Here is a 13,790-nt window from a genome sequence, read left to right as displayed (position 1 = left end):
TGGACAAAAATATGACAGCAGTTCACATGTCTGCTCCACTGTTTTACAAAGTGGACAAAAATGTGTTCCATGCCACATCAAAGCTAGTCTGGAACGTAATCGCTACATCTTCAGTGTTAGACTTGGCTTCATTAGCCATTTTCCGACTCGCATTTTCCGACAATGAGCACGCTTGGGAAGCGACGGCACGGATTGCTAGAGTTATTAACCGGGCAGCTCACCATTCCATGGCTAATGCGTTGACTGCTTCTGCCAACTTAGACCTGATACGATGTGACACATGTCTGCAGTCCACGTCGCTGAAGCCCCATCATACTCTGGCTTTATGGATGACTCCGTTTGGGTCGCCTTTGGAGGAAAAATTGAAGAAGTTCGGAAGCAGGCAGCTAAGGAACTGCCCGTCCAACTTGCCGCCCAACCCTCGCAGGCGTTTAGAAAATATCCCCTGCCACAGCGGAGGAATGATTGGCGGACCAGGGACAAGGGATCCTTACAATCAAATGTGCAGTATAGATCCCAACCCAATGCCATGAGACAACAGTCTAATCAAGCTAGGAGGCAACCATACAGAGGCGGTAAGAAACAAAGTTTCTCCGTCTTCAAGCCTCCTAACTCTAAAAGTTGACATACCCTCGCCACCACCCACAGACAGCCTACCTGTGGGCAGCCGCCTCCTGCAATTTCAGGACCACTGGACCACCTTTTTTCCTCAGAACGATCGGGTGATCCAGGTCATTTGTGAGGGGCTTTGGATTTCATTTAGCCATGCCCCTCCCCTGTCCTCCTCTCCCCTCTTCATGGACGTACCGTCCGATCAGGAGAAGGATACCTTTCTACAACAGGAGATACGGTCACTCATAGAAAAACGGGCGGTGGAGATTGTGAAAAAACCTCAATCGCCAGGGTTTTATTCCAGGCTGTTTCTTATCCAGAAGGCAAACGGCAAGTTGAGGCCGATCATCGACCTGAGTCGCCTCAACCAATACATTTTACCACCGAAATTCAAGATGGAACCGGCGAGATCAATCCGTCTTTCCATCCGGCGGGACGAGTATGCCATCAGTCTAAATATGACCGACGCATATTTTCACGTCCCTATCCACCTCGCGTCACGGAAATTTCTTCGATTCACTTACTGCAACGCGGTTTATCAGTTCCAGGTCCTACCCTTTGGCCTCAACATCAGTCCTTGGGCTTTTACCAAGGTTATGGATTGCGTCGTCACCCTGTTCTGCTCGACTTCATCTACAGGGACGGCAGTGTACTTGGATGACATCCTCCAGAAACATATGGTAAGTTCTATTCTGCTCAAAGGCAGAAATGATCTTTTAGCACTTTTAGATCATCTAGGCTTTCTCATGAACTGGCAAAAGTCTGATCTCTGTCCATCCCAGCGTTTTGTCCATCTGGGTATGGAGTTTCTCACCGATCTGAATCTGGTACGGCTTCCTCACGCTTACATAATCCGGATCGTCGAACTCGTCGAGTCCGTTTCCAACAGGACGTGGATTTCAGCGAGAGAATTCTTGCAACTCCTCGGATTATTCAATGCGGCGGCGGACTTGATCCCGCTTGGCCATTTTTTTATGCGTCCCTTACAGATGACGTTACTGGCACAATGGCGCCCCTTTTCAAGTCCCCTCAATCAAACAATAATGATCACGCCCGAGATACAATCATTCCTGTGTCAGTGGACAACCCTGGTTGGCTGTCCACGGGGATTCCTCTGGAGATGCCTCAAGCGGAGATAACGGTATGTACCGACGCCAGTACCTACAGTTGGGGTGCCCACCTGTTGCCGGACTTCACATCAGTCAGCGGCACGTGGGAGCCAGGGGAGAGGCCTCTCCACATCAATCTTTTAGAAATGAGGGCTGTCATCAATGCCTTTCATTTCTGGAAGGATCAACTCACAGGAAAAACTGTCCTCATTATGTCAGACAACTCTGTGGTAGTGACTTACCTCCTCAAACAAGGGGGCACCAAATCACCAGACCCGTGCATTCTGATCTGGCAGTTTCTATGTTGGTGCGACAGCCTCCACATCAACGTACAAATCAGACACGTTCCCGGCAGACTCAGTGTCTTGGCCGACACTCTATCCAGGAAAGGTCAAGTCATTCACACGGAATGGTCACTCCATCAATCAGTCTTTCTTCGGATTTGCACACTTTGGGGGCGTCCGATGATTGATCTTTTTGCGACAAGGTGGAATCGCAAGTTGCCCATCTTCGTCTCTCTGGTTCCAGACCCAGAGGCTTGGGCCGTGGACGCTCTGTCAATCAGCTGGGAGGGGTTGTGGGCATTCGCCTACCCTCCCACGGTTTTGGTACCGAAAATAATCCAGAGGTTAAGGGGTCAGAACTGTCGGATGATTCTGATTGCCCCTCTCAGATGGAACAAGTCCTGGGTCACCGATCTACTCGATCTAGTGATAGATCTACCCAGGAAGATTCCAACCAGCCCAAATCTTCTCAAACAACCGCGGTCACGGGTGTTCGACCCCTGCCCGGACCGTCTTCTTCTTCACGCTTGGCTCTTGTCCGGACAGCCTTGTGAGACAAACAATTTAAACCTTTGATTGTGGAGAGAATCTCAAGAGCAAGAAGGCCCTCCACTCTGAAGGCTTACAAGGGAAAGTGGCATGTTTTCAGGGACTGGTGCCATATCAATAACATCGTCCCTTTGAGTGTCTCAATCCCTCAACTGGCCGACTTTTTTCTCTGGCTTTTCGAGAAGAAACAGTTGGCCCCAATTACTATCAAAGGCTACCGCTCCATGATGTCAGACACATTTCACCATCATGGTAAATGTGATATTGGGCATAACAAAGATCTATCAGATCTGTTAGCCAATTTTGATTTCAATCGACCAAAATCCCTCACCCTGTTTCCAAAATGGAATCTGTCCTGGGTTTTAACATGGCTCAGTTCGGACAAATTTGAACCTTTAGCCCACACTTCGTTAAAGCTACTATCATACAAAACATGTTTCTTGATAGCCTTAGCTTCAGCATGCAGGGTGAGCGAGTTACATGCCCTTTCCAGTGACCCGAACTTTCTTCAGTTCAGATCAGATGGTTCGGTGGTCCTCCTGACGCAACCAGGCTTTGTAGCCAAAAATAGGTTACCATCCATTGGCAATCAAAGAATCGTCATTTGCTCGCTCTCTTCCATAGATAAGTCAAGAGCAACAGCCATGCAAGATACTGTTTGTGCACTCAAGCACTATTTAAAACGCACAGAGGTGTGTCGGGACACACGTAAGCGCCTCTTTCTTCTGGTCAAAGCTGGTAAACGGGGTATCACCCCTCAAGCCCTTGCTTCATGGCTGAAGTGGGTTATATGCTCAGCGTACTCTGAGGTCTCACAAGATCAGAGTCGCCTCATGAAGATTACAGCTCATGAGATTAGAGCAATCTCAGCGAGCCTTGCATTCGAACGCAATGTTTCGATCCAAGATATAATAGAAACTGTTGGCTGGCATGCAGAGTCAACCTTCTCCAGTTTTTATCTCAGAGATTTGGCTTCGTAGAGGCAAACCTTGAATCTGGTAGGTCCGGTGTCGGCAGCCCAGATGACCACCAGACCCATTTAAAACAATCAGCACAGCCTATCAGCTTCGCTGGATTCGCCAGTGAAATTTTGTAGGTAAGAAGATTTCAATAACTATCTTCTTAACCGTATATAAGGGTCACATATCACAGGACCCTAGGCTGTGTTGCTGATGAAATTAGGAGAACGAGTTATCTTTCAAATGGGGAATCCAGCCATCATTCCCTAGAAGGTACCCAGGGTGGAGGTAGGATGCTCAGCATTCCCTCCTCCTATTACCTATTCTCCTAACGTTAATGTGATCGGGGAACGTATTTGAAGGAGAAAGCAAATTTTTAGTAAATTATGTTTCTCCGAGAATACTTACCCGATCACATTACTTAAAAACCCTCCCAACCACCCTGCTATGCAAGCATCGTCATATAATATATATCGCTCAGCTTAAAAAACTAGTGACACCTGGCGGTGGCAAGGGGAGGTAAGGGGCAAGAGTTATTGCCCTTTGGTCTATAAGAGATAGACAGAAAAGACGAATTTTCGTCTTTTAGTAGGGCTGGATTCGAGAGGTAGCAGGCTTATATCCCTAACCTTAAATGTGATCGGGTAAGTATTCTCGGAGAAACATAATTTACTAAAAATTTGCTTTCACTAAGAAAAGTGGTATCCACTACAGCCTAAAATATTTATACACTATTGGCATTTTGCTTGCTTGAATATTGTTGATTTATTCTTCCTTATGTGAGAGTTTTTTTTCAATTACTTTTGGAATTTTTATCATAGTTGACTGAAGAGTGTGTGTGTGTGTACAATATGTGTATATATATATATATATATATATATATATATATATATATATATATATATATATATATATATATATATATAAGTGTAAGTGATTAAAGTGGTACATGTACATAGATAGTATACATGGGAGATATATTTTCAAGTTAAAAGAAATTGTAACTGATCACATTTGCTTTCCTTTGATTGCATCAGATGTGTGCTGAATTCATACAGTATGCACATTTTGATATAAGCAGTGCTAAGCAATGCAATGTAGTTTGATGAAATGGTAGCCTTGCATCAGGTGACAACCAGTGATGTATATTTGTTGTGTGAAAAAGGCATGAAACATGTATTTTGTATCAGTTATATTTAACATAGAGCAAGTAATACTCTTTGTATTTATGTTCAGATTTTATCAACGTATGACATTTATGTGTGACTTCATTTCTTGTTTAAATTTATGAATGTGCAGTATTCAAGAAAATAAGATTTGTAAACCTTTTTTGAATACTGTATATACTTGCTTATAAGTTGATTCTAACTGCAATGTGCACAGATCCAGATCTGGGTCTATGCAGTTTGTTAGGAGTAATCAGTAAAACAAACAACATAGACTCAGATCTGCTGGTACATTATGTGATGGCTTGCAGTTGGACTTGATAAATAAACTAGTGTATATGGTATAAAAAGCTAAACTGATAAAAGATGTAATTTTAATTTGCATGTTTTTTCCCTACAATGTTACAGGAGTTGAAAGAGTCTGGTGAACTGGAGAAGGTATTAAAGGAAGGCCAATCCTGAGGGAAGGAATATTTACAAAATTTATGTTCAGTTTTAAGATTTACTGTGCCATTACAAATTACTTTGGAAAAGTATATTTAGTAATAATTACTGTGAAATAAAATCAGGTTTAAATATGTCATTATCATATGTCATACAACAATATTCGTCACAGATTATCTCTATTCAAGGACACTCAGAAGACATCTGAATTAAAACTTGCATCAGATGTATCCCAGATTTGTTTCCATAATGCATAATTTTCTTCCATTGGTTGTGAATTTCAGGACAACATTTTGACTCTGGCAGTAGCAATTTCAAGCATACTAATCTGTGACACAGTTGGAATTTTATTAAATTTGCTGTACCAGTCTTCACTATACATAAGATTATATCATTTACTAGAAAATACAACATATTTTTTGTTCCCGCGAAAAGGCTGTTCATTATTAATCCATGATTAACTTCAATTCTTAAGGTTTTAATATGCCTTTAGGACTACTTTTCTCAGAAATTAGATTGTTTTAATATGCCTTTAAGACTACTTTTCTCAGAAATTAGATTGTTTGTATATGCCTTTAAGACTACATTTCTCAGAAATTAGATTGTTTGTATATGCCTTTAAGACTGCTTTTCTCAGAAATTAGATTGTTTGTATATATCTTTAAGACTACTTTTCTCAGAAATGAGATTGTTTGTATATGCATTTAAGACTACTTTTCTCAGACATTAGATTGTTTGGGTTGCTGGATAAATTGTTAAAAATAAAACAAAAATCTCAGAAAATATAACCTGTAACTTATTTCAGTTTTCAGCTTAAGAATGATCTGAAACTGACTAAAATTCTTGAATAAATACAAGTCAGTAATTACTATAATGTATTAATAACTACAAGTCAGTAATTACTATTATGCATTAATAACTATAGGTCAGTGCATGAATAACTAAGTCAATAATTACTATAATACATTAATAACTTCAAGTAACTAATTATAATGCATTAATAACTACAAGTCAGTAATTAATACATTAATAACTACAAGTCACTAATTACTATAATGCATTAATAACTACAAGTCAGTAATTACTATAATGTATTAATAACTACAAGTCAGTAATTACTATTATGCATTAATAACTATAGTTCAGTGCATGAATAACTATAAGTCAATAATTACTATAATACATTAATAACTACAAGAGAGTAATATCTGTAATTAATTACAATTCAATAATAACTAAAATTTTAATTATTATTCAGTAACTATAATACAAAACAGAACATTTTTCAAGTGTGTGAACAGCACAATAACATTTTGGTAGTCACTATTTCTGACATTCTATTTTATATTCACATGTATGGTATATTTTCAGGTATTAAATTGTCATGATACATTAAACACACTAGAAGGTACTTTTTCTCATTATATTAACACTTTGTTTAGTGTGTATACAAAAGAAGGCTTGTGTAGTCTGTCATCTTTGTCACTATTTGAAATATTTTGTGGACACCCTTAACTGATAAATTGATTGTTGTCAGTATATTTGGAAGTGATATTTAGCAGCCAAGTCAGTTCATCCTAGCCTGATGTGTCACAGAATATTTTTGCTTGCTGCTAAAAGGCATGCAGAGAAAGTGCAATTCATTGGTGACTTAATTTAGAACTCGTGTGACTGATTTGCAACCAAACAGGCTGAGTCTTGGCTAAAGAGTCAAATTTGGGTAAAGATGCTGGAATGGATAATTTTGCCAAAACTGCATTGTGTTTATTCTCATTTATGCTTTATTTGTATTTTGCTAGCATTCCATTCATGTTTTTATTTCATGTATCATCTCATTGTGTTTTTTTAATTTCTGTTCACTGAAATGCATTTAGATTCTGCATGTATTACTTCTATTCATTGTTTCACAAGACGGAAGTGCATTTTGCCAAAGTTGTGCTTTCCTTTTCTGAGAGTGTTAAAGGAAAATAACTATGTATATATACTAATTAAATGTGTGCCTTATAAAAAGGGCAAATGCATTAATGCAAAATATAGCATGAAATTTATGATCAAAATAAAACTACAACTGTAATGAATGTACAGTGTGACCCCGCTATAACACAGTAGTTGGGAACCATAGAACCCAACCGCATTATAGACCAAACTGCATTATAAGCAACCAGGTCATTTAGCTGAAGAAAATTACATACCCAAAAGAATTGTGGGGAGGGGGTGTAGGTAATAAATGTGGGTGGTAAAATATTTGCTTCATCAGCACAGTTACCATCTTAAATCGATGCATATTAAATGAGAAATACACCTGTAGTGAAAACAGAGAAGACATATATAATAGTTTACTTTATTTAGAGAACCACGAATTGGTACATACAGTGGAACCCCACTATAACGCGCCATGATTTAATGCGAATTCGGATATAACGCGGTTGTGGTGTGGCTCCCAAAATTTCGTATATTTGCACATGAAGAAAAAAAAATTCTCCAAAGTTCATGAAATAGTGTATAAATAAATTAGTATCATTATGGAGAGGAGATCGCATATGGATTCCAGTTTAATATGATCATGGCGTGGTTCCTGAAATAAGGTGTAAAACGTTTATTATCATTTTGGGGGAAGAGTTTGCGTATAAAGTTTAATATAATACAATCGTGGCGTAGCTTCTGAAATTTAACAATATCACCAGGTTCTTAAAGTGTTATGCCAAAAATAAACATTATCGGAAATGTTAATTATTACTGATCCAGTAAAAAAAGTCGCCAGGATGTTTGCTGGGCTTGTTGGTGTTATTAGATGCAATCGGTTGACCAGTAAATAATGTCCGCTTTATTAGATGGAAATTGAAAGGGTATGAAATTGTACATGCGTTCAGCTTTAAAAAAAATATATAAAAGTAACTCGTGACATTTGCTGCACTTAGTTCTCGGGGTTTTACATGGGCATGGGGTTGGCTTATGAACTCGTTATTAATTTCCTATTTTTTATAAAAATATTTTACCGTTATGGAAAAGCAAGTTCACAAATGCAATTCGTTCTCTGCACTTTGCGCATAAAAGATTGATTATAATTTTTGGGAAGAGATCATGTATGAAATTGAATACAATACGATATATAATACGATTGTGGCATGGTTCCTGAAATTTTAAATACATGTACATGTATTTTTCTCATACCCGGAAAAATACTTTTTTTAAAGTAAGAGCAATAGTGTGTAAAACGTTTACTATCATTTTGTGGAAGAATTCACTTATGAATTCAAATATAATACAGTCGTGGCTTGGCTTCTGAAATGTAACAATTTCACCAGGTTTTTGAAGTTTTATGCCAAAATAAACATTATCGGAAATGTTACTTATTACTGGTTCATGAGTAAAGCCAGTAAGTCGTCTTTGTGATTGTCTTCAATTAATTCTGTATAGAATCATTGCTCAAACAATAGCCGACATGTGTTTCTTCTTTAACTGTATATACAGCCAATCAGCAGACAATGCGGTGGTTGATAAAAGATTCTCACAATTTCATAAACATCAAAAAACGAAAGCCGCCAACATGTTTTCTGGGGTTGGTGGTGTTATTAGACGCAATTAGTTGACCAGTAAATAATTTCCACTTTATTAGCTGGAAATTGAAATGGTATGAAATTGTACATGCGTTCAGCTTTACATTTTTCTTTAAAAAGTGACTCGTGACAAACCAATGCAGGCCTACTGCACTTAGTTCTCAGGTTTTACATGGGTATGGTATTTGTTTATGAACTCGTTATTAATTTCCAATTTTTTATAAAAATATTTTATCGTTATGGAAAAGCAAGTTCACAAACGCAAACCATTCTCTGCACTTTGCGCCATGATTAGTATAGTAGTTCTCACATGTTTCTTATCTGAAATAAAATTTACATGTACGCTGAAAGCATGTGTTGATTTGTAATTATTCTGTTGTAGTCGTTCAAATGAATAGGCGTACAAGCATTAATTATTGGAAATTTGCAATGGATAAATGTACATGGAAACGCATATGAGAAAATTTTAGCAGTATGAAATTTGTACACCGTTCATATATCCTATAACGTAATGAACCATACACGTGCTTCGTCTTTCTTAACCTAATTTTGCTGTTAATTTTTTCCATTGAATTCAGACACATAATGATGTGTGACAAAATTATTGAATAGTTTAAATATGTATGCAATTTTTGCAGTGGAATTACATATTTTATGGATTGATTTCAAGCCCCGACGGTACGATATCAGACGGCAAGTAAACGGTGTTGATACTATGTTTATGCTATATATTAGACGTTGAATTCAGATACAATGATTAGGGGAAAAAATATTGAATATTATAAATCTGTGCAATTTTTCAGTAGAATTACCTACATTATAGATGAACTGAATGCCACGACGGCACGATAGTAAATGGTGTTGATACCCTGTTCATCATATACCGCAGACATGAATACATGTATATGTGCCAATGAGTTGTTCTCTCAAAAAAGTAAAATACTGCAAAACCCCACATTAACGCGACCCCGATATTAATGCGATCCAGTTTTGTGGACCCCATTTATCGCGTTATAGCGGGGTTCCATTGTGTATACGCGAATACTGTTTATATATACATGTCTAATGTATAGCATGAATAGTATCAACACCGTGTACTCACCCGCGAACCTCATCATATACATTGAATCCACAATGCAAGTGATTCCATCGAAAATATGCACACACATGGCTTTAAAATAGTCAATAATTTTGTCACAGGTCATATTGGTCTGAATTCAGTGGAAAAATATAGCACAGTCACGTAATGAATGATGAAGCACATTTACTTTTCAGTACGTCCCAAGTCGGTAAAAGTTAGTTTGCATTTTAAGCTGCCGTTGGTAGCATAACCATTTTCCCTACAAAAAGAAAACTTTCTTGGCACAGTTAACGTGTTCCAGTCACATTGGAAAATGCAAAAGTCCATCAGATTCCATCACTTTTATTTAAGTTTGGCACTGAATTCCTTTGATGAAAAGTTCTTTGTTTTTATTAAAAGATTGGAGTCTGCTTTCTTTGATGAAGGGTGCATGCATTATTGAAGTCACCACTAAAGGATATCTTTGGAGAACCAAACAAATGCCCATTTCTTATTGTGGCGGCAACATCAAATAATTGTATTGCATAATTGAGACCGATTTTTTTTTTTCTCCATTTGCTGAGTAAGTTTTTTTTTATCATAACAATCGTTGCTTCAAAGGTAATCTATTTCCTTTGAAATTTCAGCAAACTATTTTATCTGGGTACATTTTTTAAAAAGGAATTGGCCATCGTTTGGACTGTTCTAGTTACTGTCCCTCCATGCCTTTTGACTAAACCAAGAAGTAAGATGTAGATTTTATTATTTTTTTTTTTTTTTTTTTTTTACATTTGTGGTAGCAGCGTGATGCTGCCTTCCACACATGCGTCTGAAAATTAACACATGGTCAACGGACAATAGAGACGCAGGTGTTAAGGTTTGATGACAGGGATTATTACAGAAAATGGGAGTGTTCTGAAGAATTTAATTCAAATTGAAAAGAAGAGGAATTTTACTTACCATCCACATACAAATGTCAGTCTTTGTAAATACATTAATTATGGGTGAGCGGCCAAAAATCTGATGAAAGATAGATTACGAGATAATACCTCGTCCGGTTGATCTCCGTTACCAGAAATGTCAACAACAAAAAAGCGGATATTTCACAACATACAGTACTGATGCTAGACATCATGATAAGTGGATTATAATATAACAATGCACTGTTTAGATGGTTTGTCAATATGGACAAACAATTTGTTTATGTAACAATATATAAATTTCAGTGCATTTTATATCCAGTTTGCGGCTTCCTTTCATGTGGCCTCTGAATTTCTGCACTCCAAACCAATGGTTGTATATAAAAGTTTAAACGGCCAACAACGTCGCCAATAAATAAAAATCGCCACATGGTATGTTTTGCTGCCAATAAGGAAAAACAATCCAAATTTGCAACATTGGCATAGACCTACGTGATCCCAGAATAAATTTTTTATGCGTTGTTTTTCATACTTTTAAGAAGAAAAAACTACTTTTTCGACTACGAGAAAAATACATACAAAATGTCAGGAGCCACGCCACAATCGTCTTGTATTATTCATACTCGATCTCTTCCCCAAAATGATAATAAAGCTTTTAGTTATTTCGTACTGTTAAGAAAGATTTTTTTGTACAAGAAAAATACATGTATATGAAATTTCGGGAGCCACACCACAATCACATTATATCCGAATTTGTGTTATAACGGAGCTTGCCATAGCGGGGTCACACTGTACATTGAAGCAAATTTGACTTTCTCCTTTGTTTTGTTCAAATAAAACTTATGCAGCTTCATCCACCAATTATGATATCTCCACACCAGTAATGATATCTCCACACCAGTGATGATATCTCCTCACCAGTGATGATATTTCCACGTCAGTGATGGTTATGTCTGCCTTGACAGGAACAAGGTCATGACTTATTTGAAGTTAAAAAATGTTTCAGTGTATAGAATCTGATCCCAGATTATCATGTGAATGGGATATCTGTCATATAAATTTAGCAGCAGCCCTAAAATCAGTTTTCAAATACATTCTTGAGGTACATTTTCATTTTGTCTCATTTTTTTCTATAATTTTGTTTGCAATCATTCTTGATGTTTATTCTGCATTCTGTTTTTATTGTACTGGCAAAATTATTCATTCATGGTATGTAACTTAAAGATTGGAATCGGACCTGATAGATAAGTAGTACAGTGTGACCTATTCTGTAATTGGTTGAGTCAAGCATCAGAACAATGAGAATGAATGGAACAGTGGTAACACTCGAGTTACACTAAGGGCACATGATATGTCTCTTTTTTAACTTGCTGGTTCCCTTTCCAAACCTGTAAAACATTTGCTTAAAGACTTGAATTATTGTTTTATTCAGAAAATTGTGTTCTCTGTTAAATCATGTCCTTTCCATTCTTGAGATGGTATAATTCAGTATTCAGAAGAAGCAGGAACAATTATTGTCAGTTCAGAAAAATAATATGTGTGAACTAATTGTCTTAAATTTAATAGAGATGTGTTATTATAATCCCATATCATTTTAGGTAAATATTGTTTCCTTTTAAATTTGTGGACTTACTATGTGATTCCTTTTCCAAGGTGAACAGTATATTAATATTTTATTGAAGCTCCTGGCACATTCATATGTTATTTAAAGAATAAAATAAATGTACATTTATATACAGTTCATAGCTTTTGTGGATGTTTTGCTACATAATTTCAGCATCAGTGGCACTCTTCTGTCTGCAACAATGAGGCTGTTTCTGTTTTTCTTGTTGTGATTCATAATTGCACAAATATAATTGCAAACAGCAGCTTGACATTTCAAATGGTGTCGTTTCAATACAGCAGGTGGGGCATGTAGTTTTGGGGTTTCGCTACAAACATATACACAATTACATCCTTAAATCTTGGTAAGACATTTCATTAAGTTCAGTGGTTGATCAAACCAGTTGTAAATTTCCATAAGGGGATTTTCTCATTGAATGCATCATCTGTGCCCTCAACTACACTCCTGCTTTTAGTATTGTATTTTTGTTCACACCTTGTTTACCAAATTGCTACAAGTGATAAAGCTAGAGGAAGCCAGCATTAGTCAGTAACATAAAAATGGAGGATATAAAAAGAACTTTGTATCAGAGACTAAAATCTCCATCCCAAACTGCACTTTTATATCCTCCATAATTGTTGTTGTACTGTAAATTAGGTGGGCTTCATTTAGTCTCGGCTTAGCATTCATTGTTGACATTAGCAATTTGGCAGGGTGTGCATTTTTACACCTTTTGTATTCAGTTAACATTTCCATTACTGAACCTATATACCACTTAATTATATATTTAGCTAGCTTTTTCAGTTTTATTTTACCTTGAAAAGTTCTTCCCGTATAAAAAATATCTGGGTTTTAAAGATAAAGACCAAAGTTGATGCTAAAAGTTTATTTTAAAGATTCTGAATGTCAGCAAATTACAGTGTGCAGATTTGTTTGTAATTCCATAACATTGAGAAACATAAGTGGCATAATTGCTTATAGGATGCATTACACATCAAAGAATCTGTCGTTAATTGTGTTCATAATTATAAACAGCAATATTTAGGTGACATTTCATTGTTTCATAATTGTAATTGGTTTCATATTTTTTTACACCTCTTTTTCTAGGACAATATCTCAGTACTTTACAAAACAAGTATTGTGCAGAACATGGTGCCTCGGGTGCATATGTGCAATGAAGCATCTTCCCCCAATCGAGTCTCATAACTTGCTAGATATTTGACATGAAACTTTTGCATTAATATGTTGTCACTACTGCTGCCATTGCCATAGGTATGACATTTCCTCACTGCTCTGGTGGCCTAAGTGGTTAAAGCATCTGCCTCAGATATGAGAGGTCGCAGGTTTGAACCCTGATCGAGTCATACCAAAGACCTTATAAATATGTTACTTACATCAGCCTCGCTAGGCACTCAGCATTAAGAGGTTAGTATTAGGACTGGTTGGCCTAGCATCAGGATAATGTGACTGGTCTTCAATTACTTTTATCTCTCTGCTCTAAATGAAAGCAAACATATCATTTTGTGA

General features: G+C 37.0%; 1 protein-coding gene across 1 annotated transcript in view; it reads left to right on the top strand.

The window, feature by feature from the left end:
• Positions 1 to 12,401, top strand: part of LOC149772462 (glutaredoxin-3-like) — a 64,971-nt gene extending 52,570 nt beyond the window's left edge. The window contains exon 10 of the mRNA XM_089947781.1: positions 5,088 to 12,401. Coding sequence (XP_089803907.1) covers positions 5,088 to 5,141 — 54 coding nt within the window. The 3' untranslated portion in view covers positions 5,142 to 12,401. The remainder of the gene's footprint in view (positions 1 to 5,087) is intronic.
• Positions 12,402 to 13,790: the final 1,389 nt, after the last annotated feature.

This window comes from Sinohyriopsis cumingii, unplaced genomic scaffold (assembly GCF_028554795.1).
Source record: "Sinohyriopsis cumingii isolate HCF-2022 unplaced genomic scaffold, ASM2855479v2 utg001460l, whole genome shotgun sequence".
In the NCBI taxonomy this organism is placed as follows: Eukaryota; Metazoa; Mollusca; class Bivalvia; order Unionida; family Unionidae; genus Sinohyriopsis; species Sinohyriopsis cumingii.
This window is presented reverse-complemented; position numbering and strand designations above follow the sequence as displayed.